General features: G+C 36.5%; 1 protein-coding gene across 7 annotated transcripts in view; it reads right to left on the bottom strand.

Moving 5' to 3' along the window:
* Positions 1-10483: 10483 nt before the first annotated feature.
* Positions 10484-25167, bottom strand: part of LOC124605166 (longitudinals lacking protein) — a 547673-nt gene continuing 532989 nt past the window's right edge. For 2 of the 7 annotated variants that reach the window (XM_047136670.1, XM_047136672.1), the window contains 2 exons: positions 17910-17992; positions 10963-11004 (listed from right to left, as the gene is read on the bottom strand). In XM_047136670.1, the coding sequence (XP_046992626.1) occupies positions 10978-11004; positions 17910-17992 (110 nt within the window). In that variant the 3' untranslated portion in view covers positions 10963-10977. Of the gene's footprint in view, positions 11005-15944; positions 17993-21178; positions 21661-25167 lie in introns of those variants that run through there. The other 5 variants (XM_047136661.1, XM_047136665.1, XM_047136669.1 and 2 more) reach the window with 4 other exon arrangements.

Raw genomic sequence — 25167 nt, 5'->3', positions numbered from 1 at the left:
TCACACAAACTTTCACAGTTACTGCCGACTGAGCTATCTAGGCCCAATTCACAATCCACCATACAGCCTCTATTTTAACACTAACTCTTTCCAAATTTCCAAACTCCACAAAAGCTCTTCAGTACACATTGTTAAACTAGCTCTTCCAGAAAAAAGTCGAACAATAGAAAATATAGGATGGAATCTAACAATATTATGAAAAGAAAAGTTGCCACTCGCCATATAGTGGAGATGCTGAGTCGCGGATACAAACAACAAAAGGACTGTCACAAATAAAGCTTTCAGGCCATAAGCCCTTCATCAAAAATACACACACACACACACACACACACACACACACACACACACACACACACACACACACACACTATGCAAACGCAACTCTCACATGCATGACTGCAGTCTTAGGCAACTGTAGCCACACTGAGAGCACAGGTGAGGTTTGTGACCAGACTAGAGTAGGTGGTGGTCCAGCCAGTCACAAACATCACCTATCCCGTCAAAGGCAGGGCTACTTGTGAAACCAGTCATGTGATCTACAAGCTAAGCTGCAACCGCTATGATGCATTCAATGTGGTCACGACAACCAACAAGCTGTCTGTCTGCATGAATGGCCACCAACAAACTGTGGCCAAGAAACAAGTGGACTACCTGGTTACTGAGGATGCTGCCAAATATGACATCCTTCATTTCAATGACTGCTTCACAACCTGTGCCACATGCATCCTTCCAACCAACACCAGCTTTTCTGAATTGCGCAGCTGAGAACTTTTCCTGCAATATATCCTACGTTCCCGTAACCCTCCTTGCCTCAACCTTCATTAGTCATTGTCCCATTGTCCTCGCCCATCCAGCCACCCTGTTCCCATACCAGCACTATACAGCCCTCATTCCACCATTGCACCCAGTCTTTTTACTTCTCGTTTCCACCCCACTCCACCCCCACCCACCTCTCCCCTTGCCTTCCGTCTAAACTCCCAGCTGCATACAGCTGCCTTATCCTCTCTCCACCTCTTCCCAGCGCACTCCCCAGCAGCACTGCACTGTCTGCCACCCCTACCCTACTACCCCTCCCCATCCCCACCCCAGCCTCCGCCTTACCCCCACCCGGTCACCACTCCCATCATGGACTGATGCTGCTGCTCGCAGTGTAGCTACAGTTGCCTGAGAATGCAGTCACGCATGTGTGAGTTGCGTTTGTGCGCGCAAGAACGAGACAGAGAGAGAGAGAGAGAGAGAGAGAGAGAGAGAGTGTGTGTGTGTGCGTGTGTGTGTGTGTCATCTATTTTTGATGAAGACTTTATGGGCCGAAAGCTGTATTTGTAACGGTCTTTTTATTGTGCCTATCTGCGACTCTGCATGGAGAAATGGCTTAGCCATAACATGGAGATTATTTTCAGAATGAATCTTTCACTCTGCAGTAGTTTGTGTGCCATTTTGAAAATACCACACAGGTCAAAATGGCAAGCAAGATGCAGCCTCTAGGCCAGAACTTTGCCTTTCATGGGCAATGCTCTTACTGATTGAGCTAGTCAGTCATGACTACAGACCTGTCCTCCAGTTTCAATTTTGCCACTATCTCTCCATTTCAAGTAAGCCTAGTGAGATGTGCATGCGTAGTTTGGTTGATAAGAAAATTGCCAATGAAAGACAAGATCCTGGGTTTTAGATCAAGTAAGGCGCCCAGTTTTAATATGGAAATAAATATCACATCTATGATCACCTTCATGCCTGACACCATGACTGTTTTGCCATTGTTTCACTAGTGTATCTAAACAATTCTTACATTTATTTTGGTGAAATTTCTTATGAATAACCCACTGCTGTTGGACAACAGCAGTAAGTCATCAAGGTATGGTACCAGAAGGAAAAATAATTTTCAACTTTCTATCAAACCAATTTTGGTAGACAAAATGCTGAAGTACACAGCCACAGAACTCTTTCACATGGAAATATCATGGCTGATAATTTAAATACATATGCAAGCTGTTTAAAGTTCTTTCTTTTTGATTACCACTTCCTTTCTTGACTGAGTTATTGAACAAAAAATTTGTAAATGGTCTGCATAAAGTAGTGTATCACATTTAATTAAATGTGTGTAACTATTGTACCAATGAAACTACTTCATTATGTTTACGATGAATATGACCACCAAACTCTCCCCCATATGTAACCAAAAATCACAGCTTGCTAATAAATATGCTCTCAATCACACTGTCATCAATGGAGGAGAATTTAGTCATCCACCAATTGACTGGAATAGTTACAGTTTCGTGCTCAGTGTGAAAAGACACCTGCAAATCAATTCGAAATGCTTTCTCTGAAAACTACACTGCTGGGTAATAAAATTGTAACAGTAGAAATGATACCAAATACCGAAATTTTACTTTTTTGCTTTTACACAGTACTGTGAAGAATACATGAGCATATATGTAGGTTATCTGAGGGTACGCAGGGTGTACAAGTAGCCGAACTGTTAGTGTCACTGCCTTTAGTTTCAAAGGACCTGGGTTCGATTACCGATACCATTTCAGAATGATTTTTTAGTGTAATGCCACCACTATTTTTTGGCACAACTGAGAAAAATAATGGTACTGCTGTAACTATTGCAAGAGGCCATGGAAGTGGGGCAGACCACAGCCAGACAGATGCAGTTATATCAGGGGCTACCTGCTGTTATCATAAGTAGTGGCTCCAAGGCATTGAGATGATTACAACGTGCTGGAACCAAGCAGGGGCCTACAGACGTATTAGAATTGACATTGCAGAAAGGCAAAGACTCTGCGGCATGAGTGATCAAGTTGCTTCATGTCCGAGCCATGGTTCTATTGTGATAGAAACCGATGCCGTAGCAAAAAAAGGATGAGCCAAGATCATATAAATACTTTTGGTTTGGTTTTGTTTTAGGGCACAAGCACCAATGTCATAATCTTAGAACATTAATATGAAAAAGATGTTAACATATTAAGCGCACTCGATGGAAGGAAAGAGAGGTAAAAACAAGGACTTCCTCCTGGAGCAAGGTCCACAAAATACACTGTAGACACAGCGGACATCTCAAACCAAAGATTAGATGTTCTTTGCCATATTGCTACAATGGATAAAGAGGAGTATACAGTCAACTGTCCGCGCGTCATTTGATAAAACAGTTGATGGCATTCAGTCAGGAAATGCCACACTGTCAAAGGTTGACGACAATGAGCACAAAGTGGCGAGGGACCACCACTTAACAAATGGCGATGGCCAAAAAGTCAGTGCCCAATAAGCAACCTAGCTAAAATGAACTCCTCGTGGTGAGAGGGCCGAGATGTGGTCAGCCAAGCCACTGGGAAAGGTTTAATTCACTGGAGCTTGTTCCTGTGAAGAGGAGACCAGTGATGATGCCAAAGTGGCACCACCTGCCGCAGATGGCAACATGGAAATCATCTAGTGGAATGGAAGAGACAGAAGGCTGAGACAGGACGACTGCAGCCTTGACAGCAGTGCCAGCAGCCTTATTTCTCATCAGACTGATGCCACACGAAGATGCTGTAGCTAAGTTGCATGCGATGGTCGAGAAATTTACAGCAATAGATCAGATCAACTCCAGAGTGGTGTACTTGGGAAGCGAATGAAGTCAAATATGAAAGTGAGCTGCTGCACAAAGGCAAATCAGTGAAGGATTCACACCCATCAGGAATGTGCAAGATAGTGTGACGTTAAGCTGCCGGGGAAGTTGTCAGTCCCCTGGTGGGTTATAGATACTTGTCATTTTTAGTCAAAGGTATTGCAATCTGCCACACACCAGCCCCATGGGGCACCTAGGGCTCTACGGGCCTACACGGATCGACAAGTCACCACCTCCTGCCTCTGCATCAGATAGGTGTGGCTCGTATCAAATCCAATGCTACAAACTTAACAGCCTATAACCAGCAGATCACTTCAGGGTCTACTTCAGCTGCTGCCAGCCCCCTACACGGGTTGTCAACTGTTCGAGCCCGAGGCCACGAACCACCCACCGATGAACACTACTGGTCGTGCGGGCAAATCCCTTGCTGCCTGCTTCTGTTGATGTAGACAGACACTGACACTGCTGTGAGCCTTCTCATCCACACTGGACTCACAGTGTGGTTTTGGCACGCCTTGTCCAATGCAGCTGGACACGCTTTTACTCTCCAGTGTGGGCAAACTTCTTGCCGCCCGCTGCTGTGGTCAGTGCTCTTCTGGGTGTTGCTGGCATTATCACTCTACCACCCTTGCGATGCTGCTGACAGTAGCACCTCATCACACACTGCCTACAGCTCACATCCTGGGAAAGCTGACTTCTGTGAGCACCAACATGACTGCTGTAGTTTATTGAGTAATAAATAAAAGTTCTAAAATGATGTTTCTGTGTTGATACATTGGGCGCCTACAAGGCATCCATACACTGCTCCATTGCTACCTCACTTAGGGTGTTGCTCTACTGGCTTTCTGATGCTAACAACTTAGTTCCACCACCCCTTGTAGTGGCAATCCATTTCCAGCCATAACATGAGTTAGGAGGGTCTAGAATGGGGTCCACTCAGCCTCAAGAGGCCAAATGAGGAGCTGTTCGAATAAAGGAGCAACAGCATCAGCGGGATTCATCTACTGGCAATAAAGGCCACAGGGACCGATGACATACTGATCACGTGTCCCACAGCCATAGACCGCTCATTGTACTGCCTTTAGGTAGCAGTTGACATGTCAGTACAGGCCTTAGACCTAATCCTTGAGTGATGTTTACCTTTTTACAAGGTATAAAATTTAGTACACAGAGCTGCAACAGCCACATCTGACAGTAACAAGGGGTCTAACCTGGTTGATCATCGAGTCAAACCTAACTCACATTCCATGCTGTTTTGACTCTATGCCAATAATGCATAAATCATAGTGGCAGATGAGGGGTGGTATGCCAATGTCTTCGCAACCGACGACCAGATGTTTTCGAAAGTTGGGAGATCTGCCCAACAGTCCAGCAACCTCTGTATCAAGGTGTTGTCAGAACAGTACAGGCAAGTTGCAGTCTTGCATTACCTTGTTGAAAGATAATGTCATGGAGATCTTTATGATAATGCAGAGAAATGTAATGGTTGCTGTAAATTACTGGCTATGCAAACTAGAGGTGATCCTGTTGAGTACCCAAGGGTATTTATATCACTATACAAGATGCTGAACCTGTATTACTATGACAAACGCAATCTGGCAATGTTTTTTTTTATCCACAGAACCTACACACAGGGATGTGTCCTCAAGATGCTATATACAGAACCGAGATTCATTTGATAAAATAACGTGGTGCCACTAATGTGTCCAGTGTTATCCTTGGTTGCACTGCTGTCACCACCCCTCTCTCTGTGTTACGTCAAAGGAAGCTGAAACAATGGTCACCATGCTGACTACCCATGATGCTGCAAACTAGCTATTTCCTGACTCAGGTTGCATGCCTTGCGTGTATGATCCTCAAAAATACAATATGTCTGCTTTCAAGTGTGATAGTCATGTAGAGCTAGTAAGACCCTGCACGCCAATGAGTACAGTTCACCTGAACACACTGTGTCCATACACAAACAAGTAACAAGACTTTAACAAACACGAGTAGCAGTAAAATGGAATGTCAAACCACAGATTTGACGGACCAAGAACTCCAATGTGCGATTCCAAAAGTGTCTTCCCTTACGTCTTCTCAGAAACAACAATCACTCAAAGGTTATATCTGAATGAGAAACATACTGTATAATCATAATTATACACAGAAAACAGATGGTGTAACTCCTATCCATTCCATGCAACTGCACTGAAATGGTGTAATCATTTGCTGTCCATGAACGTAGTACACTTCATGCCAATTTGATGTTTGTTGCTTGCCACTTCCACAGTGTTGCAGTTTTAATGGCCAGTAATGTACCTGAACAGATAGTTCAGAAGTCCACTCATGAAGAAAATAGGCCTAATGGCAACAAAAAGACATGACCTTTTTGAGGCTGTGAACACTGAAACTGGTATCAGTGAGCACAAGGCAGGTTGTAGCAACAATGATTATCAAGCTATGAATGGGCAACTAAAACAAAATACAAAGATTTACACGTTCAGTAAAGTAGATTTAGCAACAGTAAGAAGAGTAGCTGGTCAGATATATACCTGGTAGAACGGTTCATGAGGACAACGGCTAGCCATAATACATAGTCTCTATAAAGAAAGTCTCAAAGAAACAGTAACTATTGCACAATAGGTGTAAAACTATGCATAGGATACAGGTAGAGAGTGCTAAATGAAATAAATGGCAAAGAGTGAAGTCTTCAACAACTGCTATAGCAGAATCTTATCAAAACATCTCTCACAAAAGCCAATGTAATTTTAGTTACAGGTTAAGGCTGTTGTTAGTGACATGCTCAAGGACAAGTGACATGCTCAAGGACAACACAGGAACCAAAACTGAGGGAAGCAAACTAAACCATAAATGCTGAAGTAAGATCTATGAGGAATGCTCCAGTTTAATTCTTGCACCACAGGAAAGAAGAATGATACATTTATTATTGTCAAACTTTTTACCACTGTATTCGTCTTCTGAGAGGAAACATTGAGAAAAAACTGAACTCCCTAAAACTGAATGATGGAATCACTGTCATAGCCTACAAAAAATATGCAGATGAGTTAGAACCTTAATTAACTATAATATACTACAGTTCCCTCAAACAAATAACCGTGCGCTTGTGTTTGGAGGAAAGCACAGATCACATCTATCTGCAAGAAGGGTAGCAGAAGTTATCAGCGAAACAACTGTCCATTGTCATGACACCCACTGACCATAGATTTTCAAAACACATTCTGAGCTAAACCATAATGATGTATCACAAACTCCATGCCAACGGCATACATTCTGTAAACATCAGTCACGCAAAACCCAGCTCACACTTTTCTCATAAGACATCCGGAAAGTCATGGATAATGGAAATACAGTGAGTGCAGTATTTTTTATTTCTGAAAAACATTTGCCTGAGTACCAAACAAAATTTGTGACTGGACTGAGACTGTCTCAGTAGGTAGTGTGCAGCATATAAGCTCAGATAGAAAGTAATAGACACATGCACAAGCAACTTCAGGTGTTTCACGAGGAAATGTGTTGGGACCCTTGCTGTTCCTGTAGTATATTAATGACCTGGCAGACAACATTAGTAGTAATCTCGGCCTTTAAGTGGATGATGCAGTTATCTGTAATGAAGTACTATTTGAAAAAAGTTGTACTAATATCCAGGCAGATCTTGATGAGATTTCAAAGTGGTGCAAAACTTGGCAACATGTTTTAAATGTTCAGAAATGTAAAATTGTGCACTTCACAACAAAAAAAAAAGAAACAACAAAAAAAATGGAGTACAAATACCTGGGTAGAACAATTTGTTACGAATGCGAAATGGAATGATCACATAGGTGCAGTCAAAGGTAAAGCAGTGACAGACGTCAGTTTATTGACAAGAACTGAGTAAACTCACTCAGCCTACAGAGAAGCTTGCTTACAAAACATTCATGTGATCCATTCTAAAATATACCTCACATTTGTCTAGGAACAACACCAAATAGGACTGACAGGTTATACTGGATGTATACAGAGAAGGGAATCATGAATGGTGACCAGTTTGCATGGCCCACCACACAGTGTCACAGAGAAATGCTGAGAATTCTTAGTGGTGAACAACTGAAGATAGAAAACAACTAACACGTGAAAGTCTGCTTACAAAGTGTCACAAATTGTATTAATTGAGTAATCTAGGAATATACTACAGCCTAGTGTCATGAATAGTATTCACTCAGTAAATTGGGAATATACTACAGCCTCCTACATACTGCTGCTATATGGACCTCAATGACAAGGTCAGATGAATTACTGAAGCATTTAAGCATTCTTCCTGCAATCCATCATGAATGAAATGGGAAAGAATGCTAATATGTGGTTAAATCCATGTACTTTACAATGGTTTGCAGAGGATTAATGTAGATGATCTCGAAATGTTAGTACATCAACTGCAAATTGTCAGTAACCATAAATAACACCATCTGCTTAAATGTAAATAATCCCCCCCCCTTCCCGAACCAAATAGTGTTGTTTACATAAAAGGAGTTAACATTTCCAAATACATCTCTGAATGTAAGTAGGAGTGTACAGGGTGAAATCAAACAATGGGAAAACCAGGATGGAGTAACGACTGTAAAGGTGAGTCACATACGACAGAACATCCTTTTGTTTACTGAATATTTTAATATAATGGAACAAGCTTTCCATGAGTAAAGGTGCATCTGATTTTGTTATATGGTTAAAGCTGTTAACTTGTACATCAATGGAGATACTGAAGGAAGCTTCTTTATTTATTTATTTTTTATTTTTTTTTTAATTGGGTGATGTAATTTTTTTAATGTTCAAAAATTTTTTATAATACAATTATAATAATATAGCACTTATTAATGTTGGCTCTGAATCTTTTGGTAAAAGTATCTGAGAAATCAACAAAATACTGAGAGGCAAGGTGGACAGAGTCCAGTGTAAACACAGCCCAATGAGGCTCTCTTGCCATTTTCCATTGGTATATGCTGCAAGAAGACAGACCAAAGCTATGGACATAGTTCCACCTGCCCTTATTTTATACAACACGGGTACAAGGTCAGATAAGATTTTAGCATTCAGAACATATTAGGGATACAGTTCAGTATATGCTGTACACAACTCTCCCACAAGCTGCTCTGAATTTTAGTTTGTTTCTAAGATACTTTCAAGGCATATTTTAATATCAACATCAACAAGTGTTACATCACTATATTCTTATTTTTAATATCATTCAAAAGCTCACAGAAGATGAGATCAGTAATATAACGCCAGTTAATGTTGATGCTGAAATATTTTGTGATGTAATTTGAAAAATATGCTAAAACTGAGAGCAACCGGAGATCTCTGTCTTGGTGCAAACACATCAAAGTGTGATTTCTTTAACAGGCCATGCCTTTAAACAAAGATGGATTTGTCTAGAAAAACAGAGGTATTTTTAAAAGTTCATAAAGCTTTTTATTTTCAACTGTGGAACACATTCTGACTTATAAGTTGCATTTTGCAGGCCATTTACAATGTGGCATCTAAGGGTGAATGATTCCTATCCTATCTTTGCCACAGGAAACAGAAGAGCAGGATTTACTTACTAACTACTGATGTGGGCAAAAAAGAACAGCCTAAACACTAATTTTAAACACATGCATAGGGACACTCTGGTCTCCGGAACTTTAATTATAGGCCTTCATTGGGAGGGAGCACGTGATTTCTTATCTTTCTCCTTCTCCTGCGATAGTAATTGCTCTAAAATTCTCAAAGCTGCAGATTCATATTTTTTGTCTATACGTATATATGGTTTTTTATCTGTTGCCACTGGTCAGTTTTTCTTATTTCACTTTGGCAAGTACATGCCCCTTTTCGTTTCAAGTAGTTTCAATTTCCATTTAAAGTTGATATAATATTAGTTTATCTCTACATCAACATGACTTTTTAGTCTGCATTTTTTAATCATAATTTATCATGATGAACTTTCAACCACTTTGCTTACCAATCACTACAACGTTTTGTTTCTGTCTGCAGATGGTATATAGTCATAGATCATTTACTCCTATATAAAGTAACTGAATATACAGCATACCCTCTCCACAGAAAACGTGTCAAATTTTGAAGATCAAAACTTGTATGCTAATGAAGATTTCTATAAGTATTCATTGTATGCTTTCAGAAAAAAGTTAAAAGGTAACAGGTTTCAGCTGTTTCAGCAATTTTTTTAACAACCATGCATAATCCTGAAATGACTGTCAGTTCAGGATATTATTTCTGCATTATCAATCAGAAAATTAATTTCAGTCTTATTACAATTTTTTCATGTAATGAAATTTTCAACTGTGGCAACATTAAACTGAACTGATAATTCGTGCTGAATACTACACAGTCTATCCCACATTTACAACAATAATACTAATGTTCAATAAATTTTATAACACATGAGTAAAAAGGTTATGTTTTGTCAAATACGCCTTAGAGCAAATGTGTTATCACCTTAATCCAATCATTTTGGTTTATGTCAAAATGATTATGTAAAAATACACTTTGATCACTCAATACTCAAAATTATGATCAAGTAAAATATATAAATGAATAAATTTAAATCAAAGGTGACAAAAACAATCATCTAGCATCTTTTCTATAAATAATAACTCTAACAAAAATGTCCATTCAGTATACCACAAATGATATTTTGTTGTAAAATGTCAGAATTAAACAGAAAAATGATAATTAACTTTAAAAGTACAATCCCATTATTTTTAAAAAATGCGCACAAGAACTTTAGCCGGATGAAATACTTTCAAATCCAAAAAATTGAAGTTAACTACTGCGTGACGTATGACAACCATTTATTCTTCAATATGTGAATACATGTTACTCGGCTACCAGCTTCTTAATCATATACGATGACAGTGACACTGAATTTTGGATAAAGTTACCTAGTAAAAAAATAAAATAAATAAATAAATATATATGTCCAGTGACTCTTCAAACTGAGCAAGGCAAACAGTTCACAGACTCCAGTCACAAAACACAGTTATGTATTTCTCTTATATGCCTCTTGAGGTTACCTTTCTTTGTAATAGTTTGGGGGCAGTAAGGGCACTGGAAATGAGGTTTCTGAACACATTCCAGAGCCAAATGTTCTACAAAAATACGCATGTGACAAAATGTTTTGTTGCACTTAGGGCAAGCAAACTGACCTACTGCACTCTCACTATGATAAGTTACTTTAAATAGTGGCGGCTGGTCTGGTTTTGTGACTGCAGTACTGCTGTTCAGGAACAACTCGTCATTTGCAATTTGGTTTGGTAAAAATAATTTCACCGCTTCTCTTTTATCAGTTGCTTCTACAGATGGCTTCAAATTTATCTTTGTTTGTGAAGTAGTCCAATCTAAAACAGGCCCCACACTGAAAGTACCTATAAAAATGAGAAAAAATCATATGAAATATAATGGATTCACTATTGCATGAAAAATGTGTTTTCAAAAAAGAATCAGAAGGTGTTGCACGTTCTCCAATTTCAACATATTCCCACCACTCACGTGTAATAATACAACTGATTCCAAATATGCTAAAACATTCAGAAGTACTTAAGCAATAAAAACTAATACAGCTCACTCAGATTAAAAATTAGGAAAGGGAAACAGTAAACAATGACTTAAAAACCACCCTTGCTCTTTCATATGACAGGTGAAAGAATTACATAAATGTGTGACAGAAAAGAAGTTCCCTCAAGATTAAGATGCAATGCTCAAATGTTGCTGAAAATTAAAAGAAAACAACACCAGAGCAAGTAATTGTTAAAAGGGCCTGTAATCGTTATTTTATCGCTTTTTTAATTATAGATATCCATTCAGACTGTACATTACATCAGTTATGTGAAAAAAATACAAAGAGGCAGATGGGCTGGCCAGTACTTACCTTGGATCAGTGTTGCTGACAGTTACACAAAACCCACAAAAATTAATAAAATCTAGCTCCCTTCAGGGAGGAAAGAAGAGAGAGGGAAAAAGAGTATAACCTACCCTAAATTAAGAGTTAGCAAGGGAAATGTTTTGTGACTGGCAGCTGTACTGCACTAAGGACGTACTGGCCAATCCATTTGTCTCTCTATATTTTTCATATTTCTGGATGAGATTTTCCTTTTAATCAATTACATCATTAATTTTTATGAAAAAGCAAAATGTAATATCCATACCCAAGTTATCTTGTGTTGTCCTAACTGAACATAATCCGCATTAACAATCAGAAAAATTACATATTTAATGTTTTCATTAAAATTCTTTTGGCTCAGTGACTCAATCATGATGCCAAATACCCTAATAGATTCAGATATTATTGCAGGTGGGTTTAATCTAGTTGCTTATGTATATTACTCAACCAGTGCAGTAATGTTTTGTCTCCCTTTCTTGTTTGTAACCTGACAGGAGAATCATGAAACTCATGTTGTGGGTGAAATATAGAAACAGGAGGAAGGGGTGACTGAGTCACTTTAGTAATTACAGCTTTAATTTGATCTTCAATACAGATGTCTCATCAATCCTCAGTTGCTATGACAATTGGTTATAGTACTGAAAACAGAAAAACTTCACCAGCAAAAAGTTGTCATATTCACCAGCACAAAAGTTATCATAGTGTCGGAGGCAGAAGAAAATTTTCACTACATATGTGACAGTGACAGAACAGTTTATAGGCTATTCCGAGAATGTTAGTATATATTAATGGAAAGTGCTGCATGTACACAAGGTGGTCAGAAACAGTCTGAAAAGCTTGAACGGGTATTGCAGGGTAGGTTGTTCTGAGAAATAACCCTTAAGAAAAAAGTTCAATACATAATGCCACTTCCAATTTAATTAGCATTTAAATTAGCCAAGCAGGCTGTTGCACATGCAAATTTAAGCGGTCCACAAAATATAATGAGTGTCAAGTCATTCTCAGAGCATAGATGATAATGCATGGGAATGCCCACCCTTTGGCTCGCATTCCTTTCTTACTACTATTCTATGTCCAATTTTTGTATCAGTCTCTTCGATTCTAGGAAACCAAATGAAGAATGTATTTGGTGACACCGTCTCTGGCAAGCCACTTGAAATTTTGCATACAATGTCTTGATTAGCTAACTTCAATGCTAACTAACTTAGAAACAGTGCAACATATTCAATTTTTTTCTTGACAACTACCTTAAACTACCTTAAAGCACCCTTACAAGCCTTTCAGACTGTTTCTGACTACCCTGTATACATATATATTTTAGGCTACAGAAAATACTTCTTAAAGAACAAGGTGAAACATATAAGACAAAATGAGAATTTCTGTTATTTAGTTGCACATATGTAACCACAAAATCATTAAAATAACTCTAATTTGAATTTACTAGATAATATGGACAAACCAGGTGTATGCTGCTGTTGTAATGTAGCTGTTATTCTATGATTTATCACTTAAGATGTATTAGTTTGTTATGTTAATTCAGATGCGGTGTTTTATAACCACAAGACTTTTGTTGAGCTGCACACCTCCTGCTGTGGTTGGCCAGGGGACTGAGCCTTATAGCCATCATTGTAATGTGTGTCAACTGGATGTTTTCAACTGGATGTTTATCTTAGACATCATGCCTTACTGATGAACAAAAATAAAACTATTCTGCTCTGCAGACACCAAGCAAGAACATTCACTGGAGATGTGATGCTGAAGACTTGGAAGGTGGAATTACAAAAAGTGGTTTGTATCATCTGAGGCTAAGGTTTCATATGAATACCACTGATAAAATAACGACAATTTGAAACAAAGACAAGGATGACAAGAATAAGGACACAGATCAATAGCCATCATGCTACAACTGTCATGGCTCTGTGACCATTTTCTAAGATAGGTGGTCATCAAACTAGTTTACCATACCAGTAACAAAATTGGTAATCTGCTGTTCTCTATGGAAATACTGCACCTTCTTGGAGATGAAAGCTGTGAAAGTGGATTAATATACATAAGTGAGACAGAGGGACTTATTAGCATGCCTAATGGTGCAAAAGTATCACAATATTATATTAAAGCACTGACAGAAAAGACAAATTTATTTTCCTTCAAATGTAAGAACAGTGAAATGTTAAATTGCAGTAAACAGCCTTAAACAAATGGCACATTTCAAATATATGAGTGTGTTATAACGCAACAACTCAAAAAATATTTCACATAAAAACTTATGTTTTCCAGCATATACTCTTTTTCACACACATAACACACAAGATCAGAATTAAATTTGACAGAGTAATGGCAGGTCTCACACTACTTTACAGAGGTGAGAACTGGACACACTCAGCAAAATATCAGTCAAGGATTGAAGTCATCCAAGATGAAATTTCCAAGAAATAATTTATGGGCATCCACAATGGATATCACAAACAATGACATTTGATACTAAATTAATACCTTACCCTAGATGAGAATATCACGAAGTACACCACACTGATAGAATGAATGATCTGAGATAACTTTATAAACTGGTTCTATACAAGCCTACCAGGAAGACATATTAGTGATTCCTGTGGAAACAATGGAGAAATCAATAACCAGAATATCACACAAACCAGCACAGGCATTTTGTCTTAGCCTTGCAAAGAAGACAAGGACTTCCTGATAGTTTAAACAGCCTGATGAATACAAGCTTCTCCTATCCTAACAACAGGCAGCCTACAGGCATACAATGCAAATGCAGTTGTTTCATCAGACAAAGCTTTGTACTTTGCAGCTAAAGAAACATAAAACACTGACTTATCTCAATCACAACCAGTTGCTGTGAACAGTGCTATATAGCAGTGTCTATTACCTGATTCACCAGTACTGCCTAATAAAATTAAATGGAAATCAATATCAACAAAGCACTTAAGCTCCTCTACCTCATGCTCTCATAAACAGGTGAAAATAGGAGTTCCATGATACCTCAATCACAGCAAAGACAAGAAGACGCAACAGTATGTACGTAACGCTGTGGTGCACTGCTTCAGTAACACACAAAATCACCCTGAAAGTGGCTACCTGCAATACTAGCAAAAATAATGGAGGAAGATGAAATAATACATATAGAATAACATTACTGACACTGTGCTGACTGCAGAAGTCTACATTTATTCCTCATGCTTTTGAGAGAAAAAAAGACTATGGAGTAGTAGAAGAATAGAAAGACAACAAATGAAAAATGGTAGCCTGTTCAAAGGGCAAAATGTTTATGTTTAATCTTTTTCACAAACAAGTTTCTTTTCATCATTCTTGTGGGTTTGTTTCATTTTAAGATCTGTTTACAGGAAGTTCCCTTTAATATTCCACATCTAAGGCACCAATTCTTGCTTTTCTGTCTCCAAAAATGTAAACTGTCATCTTCTTTCAACCTAAATGCTGTCTCTCTCCATTAGATCTTAGTTTATTTCCACTTACTGATTTCGTATGGACCAGTCAGTTCTGTTATAAGTAGAGTGTGTCTAGGCAAAACAATATCTCCATGACACACAATGGTGTCATTCATCTACAACTTACATATCAACTTACAGTCTCTTTTGCATTATCATATTTTTCCAAGGTTCTATATTGCATGTTTATACTTGAATATAAATCTCTGATTTGTCAGGCTAAGTAAGTTCAAAACTACTAAAGACATATACACCAAGGATTTTCTTGCAACAATAACCTAAATACATAAAAGTTGAAGAAAGCAATGGAAATTTGCATGTTAAATGTTACTTAATAATAATCCGCAGGAACTGCATTCACACAAAACCATGTTGTATGTTCATTCAGCGAATAAATCTACAGGCAAGAATAAGTTCCTACGAAAAATATTGTTTACCCTGCTTAAAGACCTATACAAAGAAATCACGGCCATAGAATCTCACAGAATTGCATTCATTCAGGGGTTACTAAGAGGAGAAAAGATTTATGACTTTATAGCACTGGAAATAGAGAAGAAGTGGTGGAGTTTCATTACTTGAAATACATAGCTTATTCTTGGTTAACTGCTTTGCATTCAGTATTTCACTTAACACAACTTTTCTTAAACCAAACATACATACAAAATTGAATGTGGAGTGTTCTTAGATTTCATTACTTTAAAAAAATCATATATTTTTAACTAAATTGTGATACATATATGACAGTTATGACTCATACCACTGGATATAAAACTGCAAAATACAAACCTCAGTTTTTATCATCTCTGATCTCTGAAACTAATGGATGCTTAAAGTAATAAATAATAATAATGACAACTGTGATTTCAAATACTGTTTTCAGGTTATGCTGGGTCAGGAGGAAGTCAAAGAGAGAGAGAGAGGGGGAGAAAAAAAAAAACAGAATTATGTAAGCTAAAGCTTATTTTTATGTCACTTTATTAAACTCTAATGTGTGTGCCATTAATATAAAAGTGGCATGCCCAAAACAAATGTTTTAAGCATACAATGTAGACTGTTACTACGAATCATTTCCAATACAAATTCCCTTCACTAAAGCAGTCAATATTCTCTCTTCACAGCTATCCCATTTACATTCTTATGCTTAATTATTGAAAAAACACTGTGTACATAACTCACTGCACACCGCTTCGTTTATCCACCTCTGATAGGCATTTGACATTTCTGAGAACACTTGGGGATATACATTAACAAATCATTTTCATTTCATTAACATCTCAGATCATTTCATTAACATCTCAGATCATTTCATTAACATCTCAGATCATTTCATTAACATCTCAGATGAAATGTTTCCATTATTACAATACTAGGGACAATTTTAATTATTTTGTGTAGTTCATATCATGAATAACATTATGTATGAAACAAGGAATGAGCAGCAACAACAATAACAACAATAAAATGAGACTAAAATATCCTGCCACTTGAATATATTTCATTGGAGTGATGGATTTTGAACACAAAGATAATTTACAAGTTTTTGAATCTAAATGACACACAACCTAATAGAAGTCCAGTAAATTTCTATCTAAATCTAGAATATGACACCATAATACTCCATTTTGGAATCTTAACTTATTTTGTGTGTGCTGTGTGTTCTCTGTTAGAAAGCTAGTATGGATTAGAATTTCAAATAAGCCTCAATTTAATATTTGCCTCTTCAAGCAAAATAAAAACAGCAATGCTTGTAATTTGAATAGCACATTCATTGCTGTTCCGCACATTATTTGAGAAGTTATTACCACTGGCAATACTGAAAAAACAAGGCAATGAAACACTACACTTAATCAGCTGTTGTATAAACAAGATGTGCACGAATGTCATACAGTTATCAGTGGTGAGTAAACAGAGGGTACGTGTGTTTATTATTTAACTGATTTTTTTTAATTTTTCTATCCAGAATATGATTTTTTTTATCCATTCTTGCTACACAATCCACTGTACGCTGCATGGAAGAGAGTATTTACTACCATTACTTATCGTCCCCCTCCTCCCGTTTGTTCCTAGAATTACTACTGGTATGCTTTCACATTTCTCCTAATCTCTCTTAACCTACTCTCATGAACAGATGCATAGAAACAGAGGCAAAAGTATTGTCACACTGTGAAACTTAAATAGTGGTTCTCCAAATTTACTCAATACTGTTTCCTAATAATAACACTATCTTCGCTCCAACAGTTCCCATTTAACTTCCTTAAGCTTCTCTGTTACTCTCTCCTATGAACCATACCAACTTATTATGATTTTAACACTGCACTCAAAATTCCTTCATACTCCGCTACTAGGTCTACTTCTAAAGATTCCAAACGTGGTTACCCAAACAGGTACACAACACACTTTTCCAGAATACTCATAACAAATCTAAGTCATCTTTCCTATAACTGCTTTCATATGTCCATACTGTTTAATGACATTTTATTCTCCTTCTCAACATATGAGAGAGAGAGAGAGAGAGAGAGAGAGAGAGAGAGAGATCAAAGAAGTTAATTAGTGCAACAAATCTTCCCATTTCATAATTCAGTTGCTGGTTTACCATATAATCAGTTTACAACACCTTTCAAACATAAATATTTTAAGCTAAGATTTGTCTTGCGTATGTTACATCAGATATTCAGCTGGCTGCGCTCTAAATACACACGTTTTCCACGGCATGCTACCATTTCACCTAATCTATTCTGTGTATTGCTAGATGTCTTTGGAGATTGCTTTTATGTTTCGTCTGATAGCTACAATTAGGACAATGGAACTGTGGATCTTTCCCACATTCTAACTTCAAATGTCGTAACAATGTACCTCTGGAGCAATAACCTTTCAGGCAATTAGGGCATTTAAATTTCTTTCGTTCCTCACTATTAATACTGACCACTGACACAATTTCGCCAAATTTTTGTGGGCTGGGGGGACACGTCCAGCCTTCGTAGTAGGAACTCCATAATCTTTCACTGTCTGAAACAAAACGTATATATCAGTTGCAGTGAAAGGTAATAATGTTGCAGCAGTTTGTGAAATGTGACATGCCTAAAGACTTATGAAACCCACAAACATGCATAGTAAATACAAGCAACCTTCCCCAACAACTGAATACTCATAAAAATGTAGTACATAAAAGTATCTATTACTGCAAATACACTAAAATGAAAACATTTAAAATGAAAACCGAACTGCTATTTAATACTAGTACACAACTGAAATACACATCACAGACACATAAAGGTACTTAATACAGACAGTCAGTATGCAGGATTAGAATGAAACTTTTGTTCCACAATACAAAGTGCAGTAATAAAAATATTTCCAATGTACTTTACAACTGTTTGCCAGGATGGTACTCAAATCCACACTTTGTGTTAGCAAATGAAAAGCAAAAGCTGTAATTTCAAGTACCTAACAAGTACACAGTTTTAATCTGTCAGTTAGCATAGTATTGATGAATAACTATGATTACTGTTTTACTATAGCAATTACAGCTGTTTTGTCATTTTAATACACAAGAGCTATGTATCCTGATCATGTTCCATCAGTGGAGAAAACATAAACACTGAAGAGCAGTAATATCCAGTTGATAGCCACAGTGAGACTTTGACAGTCAGGCATCATTTTGGCACTTTTGTGTTGAATATCATATTGCAAAAGTTTCATGATTAAACTAAATAGCACTGCTTCGCCAATTAATTAAAACACACACACACACACAAACAGAGAGAGAGAGAGAGAGAGAGAGAGAGAGAGAGAGAGAGATCATATGGGGAAAGGTTGCAACACAAACTAAATATATTTACATACTAGTCAATAGTTCAAAATATTACATGAAACTGGTTTGGAAAACTGGGATGAAGTAGCTGATTCTATAGCAATACATTTGGTAATAAACAAAAAATGTATTCAGCTCAAATGTTTTGGGTAATTTCGAAGCAGATGCCCTCAGTTGCATATTTAATATTTTTCACAAAACTTTTACATTAAATGTAAGGAAGAATATTCAAATAGTTGCCTTTTGTGGATGATAATACACTGAGACACAGGATTTTTTTAAAGTACTGATAAAATTGACAAAGATTTGTCTACATAAAATGTTGCTGAATACACAATTATTCCACCACAAAAACTGACAGAAATGTTAGTGGTATATGCTGTTCAAAAATATGTAATGAAAAATTTGTGTGTCTATTCATACAGATACAAATGCGTATTTAATGTCTTTAAAAACTTCTACAAGGTAAGGCAAAAGAGGAGAATGAGTGGTTTGCAGAATTAAGCCAAGAAGTTGACATGAATAGGTTTTTTGTGTCATTTATGCACAACAGATGCACTTATTTATGATTAAATATTTACAGCCTAAGTAATCTAGGGAACAACATAAAAATGGCATTGGTTAACATGCAGCAGAACATTTTAAATCACATTTCCCTATCAAAACAATGGTACAGCAGACAGACATGCCTACAGAAAATCACAAATAAACAAACACAATACTAATGGCCTAAAAGTCATTGAAAAATTAGTTTGAAATATCCATAAACACATTTACTTTTACTTATGATAGTCTATGAGAAAACAAATGCCCATGGAAAAAAAAGAGGACAAAAAGTTTGAAAAAAAGAAAAAGTATTTGTGATAATACTTAAAAACTGTGAAAGAAGCAGCAGATACTGGATAACCAAGTTATTAAACTTGCAACTGAAAAACAAACAAAAATGTATATTTTACCCCACTTAAGTCGCAAATTACCTGTACATCTAACTCAAAATAAGAATATATTGATGAATGTTGCTGACTGCTTTCACTTGCTGACAGAAAGCTGTTTAAAAGAGTATACTGTTAAACTGAGAAATGTAAAAAAAATGTACATACATACATAATATTCAATGGGAGCATCAAGCCAGCATACCAATGTCTCAAGACATTAGTCAGGCCAAAATTGAAAAATTAGACCTTGATTCGAAAGTTTCAATTTTTACATACCATCAATGTTCCAAACACCATGATGCCAAGATAATAGTATTATACTGATGGACAGCTGGACATATAAAGATATTACAGAAATTCATAAAAAAAGAGAGATTTGAGTAAGGGACTAGTGCTTGCGAACAGATACAAATCTTCCAAGGGGAAAAAGAATTGTAATTTGAGATGCTTACTGCATGTATGTTAGGGATGCTGCACTTTATTATGAAATATCATTTACAAATACTGCAATTCATGATAACATAAAAATGGTAGTAGTTATAATTATAGGTATAAATATATGACTGCAATATGTACTTGTACAAATAATTATAGGTATAAACATAAGACTGTCATAAATGCTTGCACAAATAAAAGAAATACAATGAAGCACAAACACGAAAAGAAATTTAAATGGGTATAAATGTAGGTATAAATACATGACTGCAATATGTGCTTACACAAATAACAAGAAATATAATGAACCACAAACACAAAAAAAAAAATTAAAAGACGGTATAAGAATTATGTTTTATCTAAAGAATTATTTTCTGAAGTGGAGTCTACATAATCCTCCACATCATCTAATGTATCATTACCTGAAAGTTTTCATTATCAAATCCTTGTAAATAATTTGCCATGAAAGCTACAGCCATCTGGTAACACTTTATGACAGGCTTCCTTTAATCTCAGTCAAAGTGTGAATTCAAGACCAATCATCTACCAATCATACCCCTTCCTTACACCATTCATGAATGGCTTCATAGCACAAATGTTTGCAGACTGAAAAAATGATGTGATTTCCCTCAGATGAGTACTAGTTCACTCTTATAATGTCATATGCCATTCTCCCATTGTTGGAAATTTGACACTCACTAAAAGTACAACAGTTTTAATGTTGGCAAATGTCTAAATTTCACCCCCTTTTTTTAAGCTCTGACTTTCCAAAGTTGAACTATGCTTTCACATGGCAGGCACTTTGTATATGGACAAATGCACTTAGATTGTTGAGAAAACAAATTAACAATTTTCAGATCTCAGTGTATTTCATGTAAAGGTGAAGACAAAGACAAACTCATATGAAAAAAAAAAGTAAAGCTGTCTGGATGGTTTCTGTAGTGTTTCTTACACATCACCTACCTTCAGTGACTGATTTATGTGTAATAACCTGAAATTCTGAATAACTCCTTCTACACATGTGACCTACATTTTCTCCTGCCTGTGCCTACTTTCTATATGACTCAACAAACTGCTTTTATGTTTTGTTTCGTGTGGGCAATATGGGCAATGAAATTGAGGATTTTTCCCACATTCTAGCCTTACATGTCTGGCCAAGGATGATTTGTAACGATACACATTGCCACAAGTTGGACAAGGGAATGATGGAGGAAAATCCTGGAATGTAAATAGCTGTAAATTAGCAGGTTGTTGATTTGTTGCGCTATTGAAGGTGTTGCTGAATACAGGTTCCTTATTACTGATGTCATCAGACTGCTGAAATGCTGTATTTCCTGTTGGTTTTGCAAAATTTGAATTCATCCCACTGTATAAATTTGTCTCCAAGTTCTGAAAGTCATTTTCTGTCAAGCACTTTGTAGCAGATTCTGAAGACAATCGAAGGAATGAGTGGGAGGAACGATCTTGCTGAAGCCACTTGCTTGATTCTTTAGCTGAAAAAGAATTCAACCTATTATACTCACATCACAAAAAATACTCTTCTAGTGCAGTTCTTAAACTGTATATATGTAAACTTTTTTAAATCTCAAGCTTGATGCCTGAAATAAATTTTAAACTTAATACTAATCCATGTCAACTGTGCCCTCTGTTGTTGCATAAGACAACAGCCTCAAGCACAACCAAAATGAAAATAGTGCTGCAGCAGAAGAAATCATATTTGTCCATATTTGACAAAAAAAGTCAACATTCAGCTCTCTGCGCTAGGACAACACAGAATCAATTGTTCTTATTACTTTACTTTAGTTTTATATAATTCAGACAATACTCAGTATTAATAGTAATGGTGTATCATCTTAAGTTTGTCACACAAAATATGTAACCAACTCAGGTAGGTTATAGAAAAATTTCACCATTTTTCACAGCAATCACTGGATGGAAATAACTGCAGTTCTGTACCATTTTTATTAGATAAAAATTCTACAAACTGCCTTGATGCATTTGAAAATAAAATGCATATATGACCTAATCACTGACAACAGAATTTGTTGCAGTTAAAAGATTTCATGGAAATGTAAAAATGAATACTTACATAACTTCAAATCAATACTCTCTCTCCATTTATTCCTGCATTTTCTTAGAATAAAGTAAGTACCTGAAAAGTGTAAATCACCTTCCTAGTTTGCACAGTAAAGTCCATTACAACAGTTGTTCCTTAAATATGCCAAGGTAGTCATCTGTGTCTCTGGATATGTAACACTTAATATATGATAATAAACAAACAGTAAAGATCAGTGAATTGTGCAGCAAAAAAAATCATGTGATTAATTAACAACTCCGAGAAATTTTAGGTTGCTTGAATTCTTTCTCAACAAGTCTGAAAATTTGGTAACAAACTCTGATGGAGAGACAAATTTTTTTTTCAGTGTCTACTCTCAGCTGAAAACAATCTTGGTTTGGTATGCATTACATTTAGAAGTATCACTGCAATGAGCTACACACAAAAACGTCAGTTTATGTTATGCAAAACCACTCTGCATTGTCTTAAGGATATGTCTTCCAAGGTACTGCAATGTCAGGAATAATAATATTGTATGCAATAGATATATACGCTCCAGCCAGTCTCTATAAACACTTCTGGAATATACATTCCCAGATTAAGAGTATTTGGAGAAAATATTATTAACTTATAATTTACACAACTACAATACAAAGCACAAGCATAATTGTAGCATAGACCATTCAGCTCTGTTTCCAGGTTTCAATGCAAAAGTCTATCATACACAACAGATATAAAGCTACAAAAATCGGTAATCTTCATAATTTTGAAAGTATACTTAAGTTTACCTTATTAGCCATTACTTGTTTCAATCATGTGGTTATCTTGCTTTGGAGTTTGTGATGTCTGTTAGTAATAAAAAGGTAATAACACACAGATAATCACCATCATCTGGTATCATTCTACTCATGTCAATCTTAAGCAGACGGTACCAGAAGAGAGGTACTTAATATTATCCTTGTGAGAGTAGCAGGTATTTTTTCTTCTAAGAAGTGGCCACTAGCTCAAAGTGTATTTGCTTTTCAAGTATGAATATTGTATATCAGAGTATATTTGTGTTAGTTAACTGTTAATACAGCTTTCAAAAGAAGTTAGCAATAACTACTTTTCATTGTTAGTGTACATTAGGATTTGTTCCACAGGTCCAGACACCCATCTTTGTGACTGGATTTATCAAGGACACTTCAAGTGGGATTTACATAATCTGAATAGTTGTACAGCATCTATTTCATTTCTTCTGAACATGAAGCAGTTGAACACTGCATTAGCAGATGTACATTTAAAGCTTACCCTCGTTAATAGAACATGCAAAGTTCAGTACCAAAAATACTTTTCATTTTTTTCCCATTTATTCACTGATTGTTTTTCACATATCCAATCAAGAAGAAGAACCATTTGGAAAAGTGGAATGAGCTCAGCTGTTCAAATTTAAATCTGTACACCCAACCAGTTATCCAAAACTACATCATTACACTGTATTAACGACATAGCCGTACACTACTACCACGGTTTACAATGTTAAAGGTTAGCTGGTAAGATGCTACTTTGGAAATGCTGTTTCTGCCTCAGTGTTGTTTAACAACTGCTATTTATCTCCCACTACTAGCTTAAGCACTACACTACCATATTCTACACTTGTAACAAAAAGGCATTTTACACTGAATATTGCTACTCATCATACAGTTAATAGGAGGTTTCAATTCTTGGATCTACAAGAAGTTAATCGGGTAATTTGTAGGAGGGTTGGTAGCTAAAATATCTTTTTCTTTTGAATTTGTAGGTGTTATGCACTTAAACTTATGTGCACTTGAAAAGTGTCATAACTGACCAATTGTGTGATATAACTGTTTCTTTCAAATAAACCAACAGCTTATGCAGGAAAATGGTTTCATTCAATAACTTCATGATGACTGTGGATCCGAGTACAAACTAAGCTGCTGATGTGTACAGCACCAAGCATAGAGCGCAGATGTATTCTTTATATAGAAGAATTGTAACTTCAAATTGCAAATGTAATTTTATTTATATTACTGTTTTCTCAGTAAGCTCACATCCATGACTTGGAGATGTTCCTCTTTATTATGATGAATAGTACCATATTTCAATCTAATGTATGTGCTGTCACAGAATAAAGGAGGTTGTACACTCTGTGACATCTTTATAAAAATATATTCAAGAAGTTACAACTGGAAGGCATAAAATTAGTAGTTCAACTATACATTCTATAGGTCTTACCAGATATACACTGTTTTAGTCACAGATACAAGTACCTACCCACAGCCCATATTAGTAACCAATAAAAGGTTTTTTAGATAGGCAAATCACAATAAACCAGATACAGATAGTGATGCAATGAATTAAATGCATAAAATGAAGTTAACATTTTATTTGCCTTCTAAATTAAGCAAGTCGTTGTTAGTAACAGAAAAGATCTAACCTGGCACACTAGCTATGGCATAGTACACCATGCTCAGCTGTTTAGCAGGCCACTTAATATGTGTTTACAAACTAAACCTTCCGTAATTTGTATCTCATGTCCCATGTTGTTAGTTCTTACTTACTAAGATCAGAAACAGTTACTTCATATCTTAAAGTACAATATTTACACAGCAAAAACATGGACCCAACAATGAATGTATGGAAGCAGTTTATGCCAAAAAGAAGTAAAACCTTAGAACCTTCCCGAAAAGAAAAAGATTCTCTAAAGTAAGTTGTTCCAATACAGCTCCAAGGGGCACGGGTGCAGGGGAGTGCCCTTCAGTTTGCTCACAGCCAAGTTCAGCTAGCAATGGCTACCTGGTAAGTAGCCTTACTGCATGCACTCTGTGCATGTGTGCACCACTCGGCAACTACTTTTGTGAACAGTCTACGCTAAAGTGTGTAGCAGAAAGAAATGATCAGAGTCTCTCCTGGATATTATTCAGCTGAGTTCATGGGAAACTAT

Source organism: Schistocerca americana, chromosome 3 (assembly GCF_021461395.2).
Source record: "Schistocerca americana isolate TAMUIC-IGC-003095 chromosome 3, iqSchAmer2.1, whole genome shotgun sequence".
In the NCBI taxonomy this organism is placed as follows: domain Eukaryota; kingdom Metazoa; phylum Arthropoda; class Insecta; order Orthoptera; family Acrididae; genus Schistocerca; species Schistocerca americana.
The sequence above is the reverse complement of the archived record's forward strand: the minus strand, read 5'-3'. Positions and strand labels throughout refer to the sequence as shown.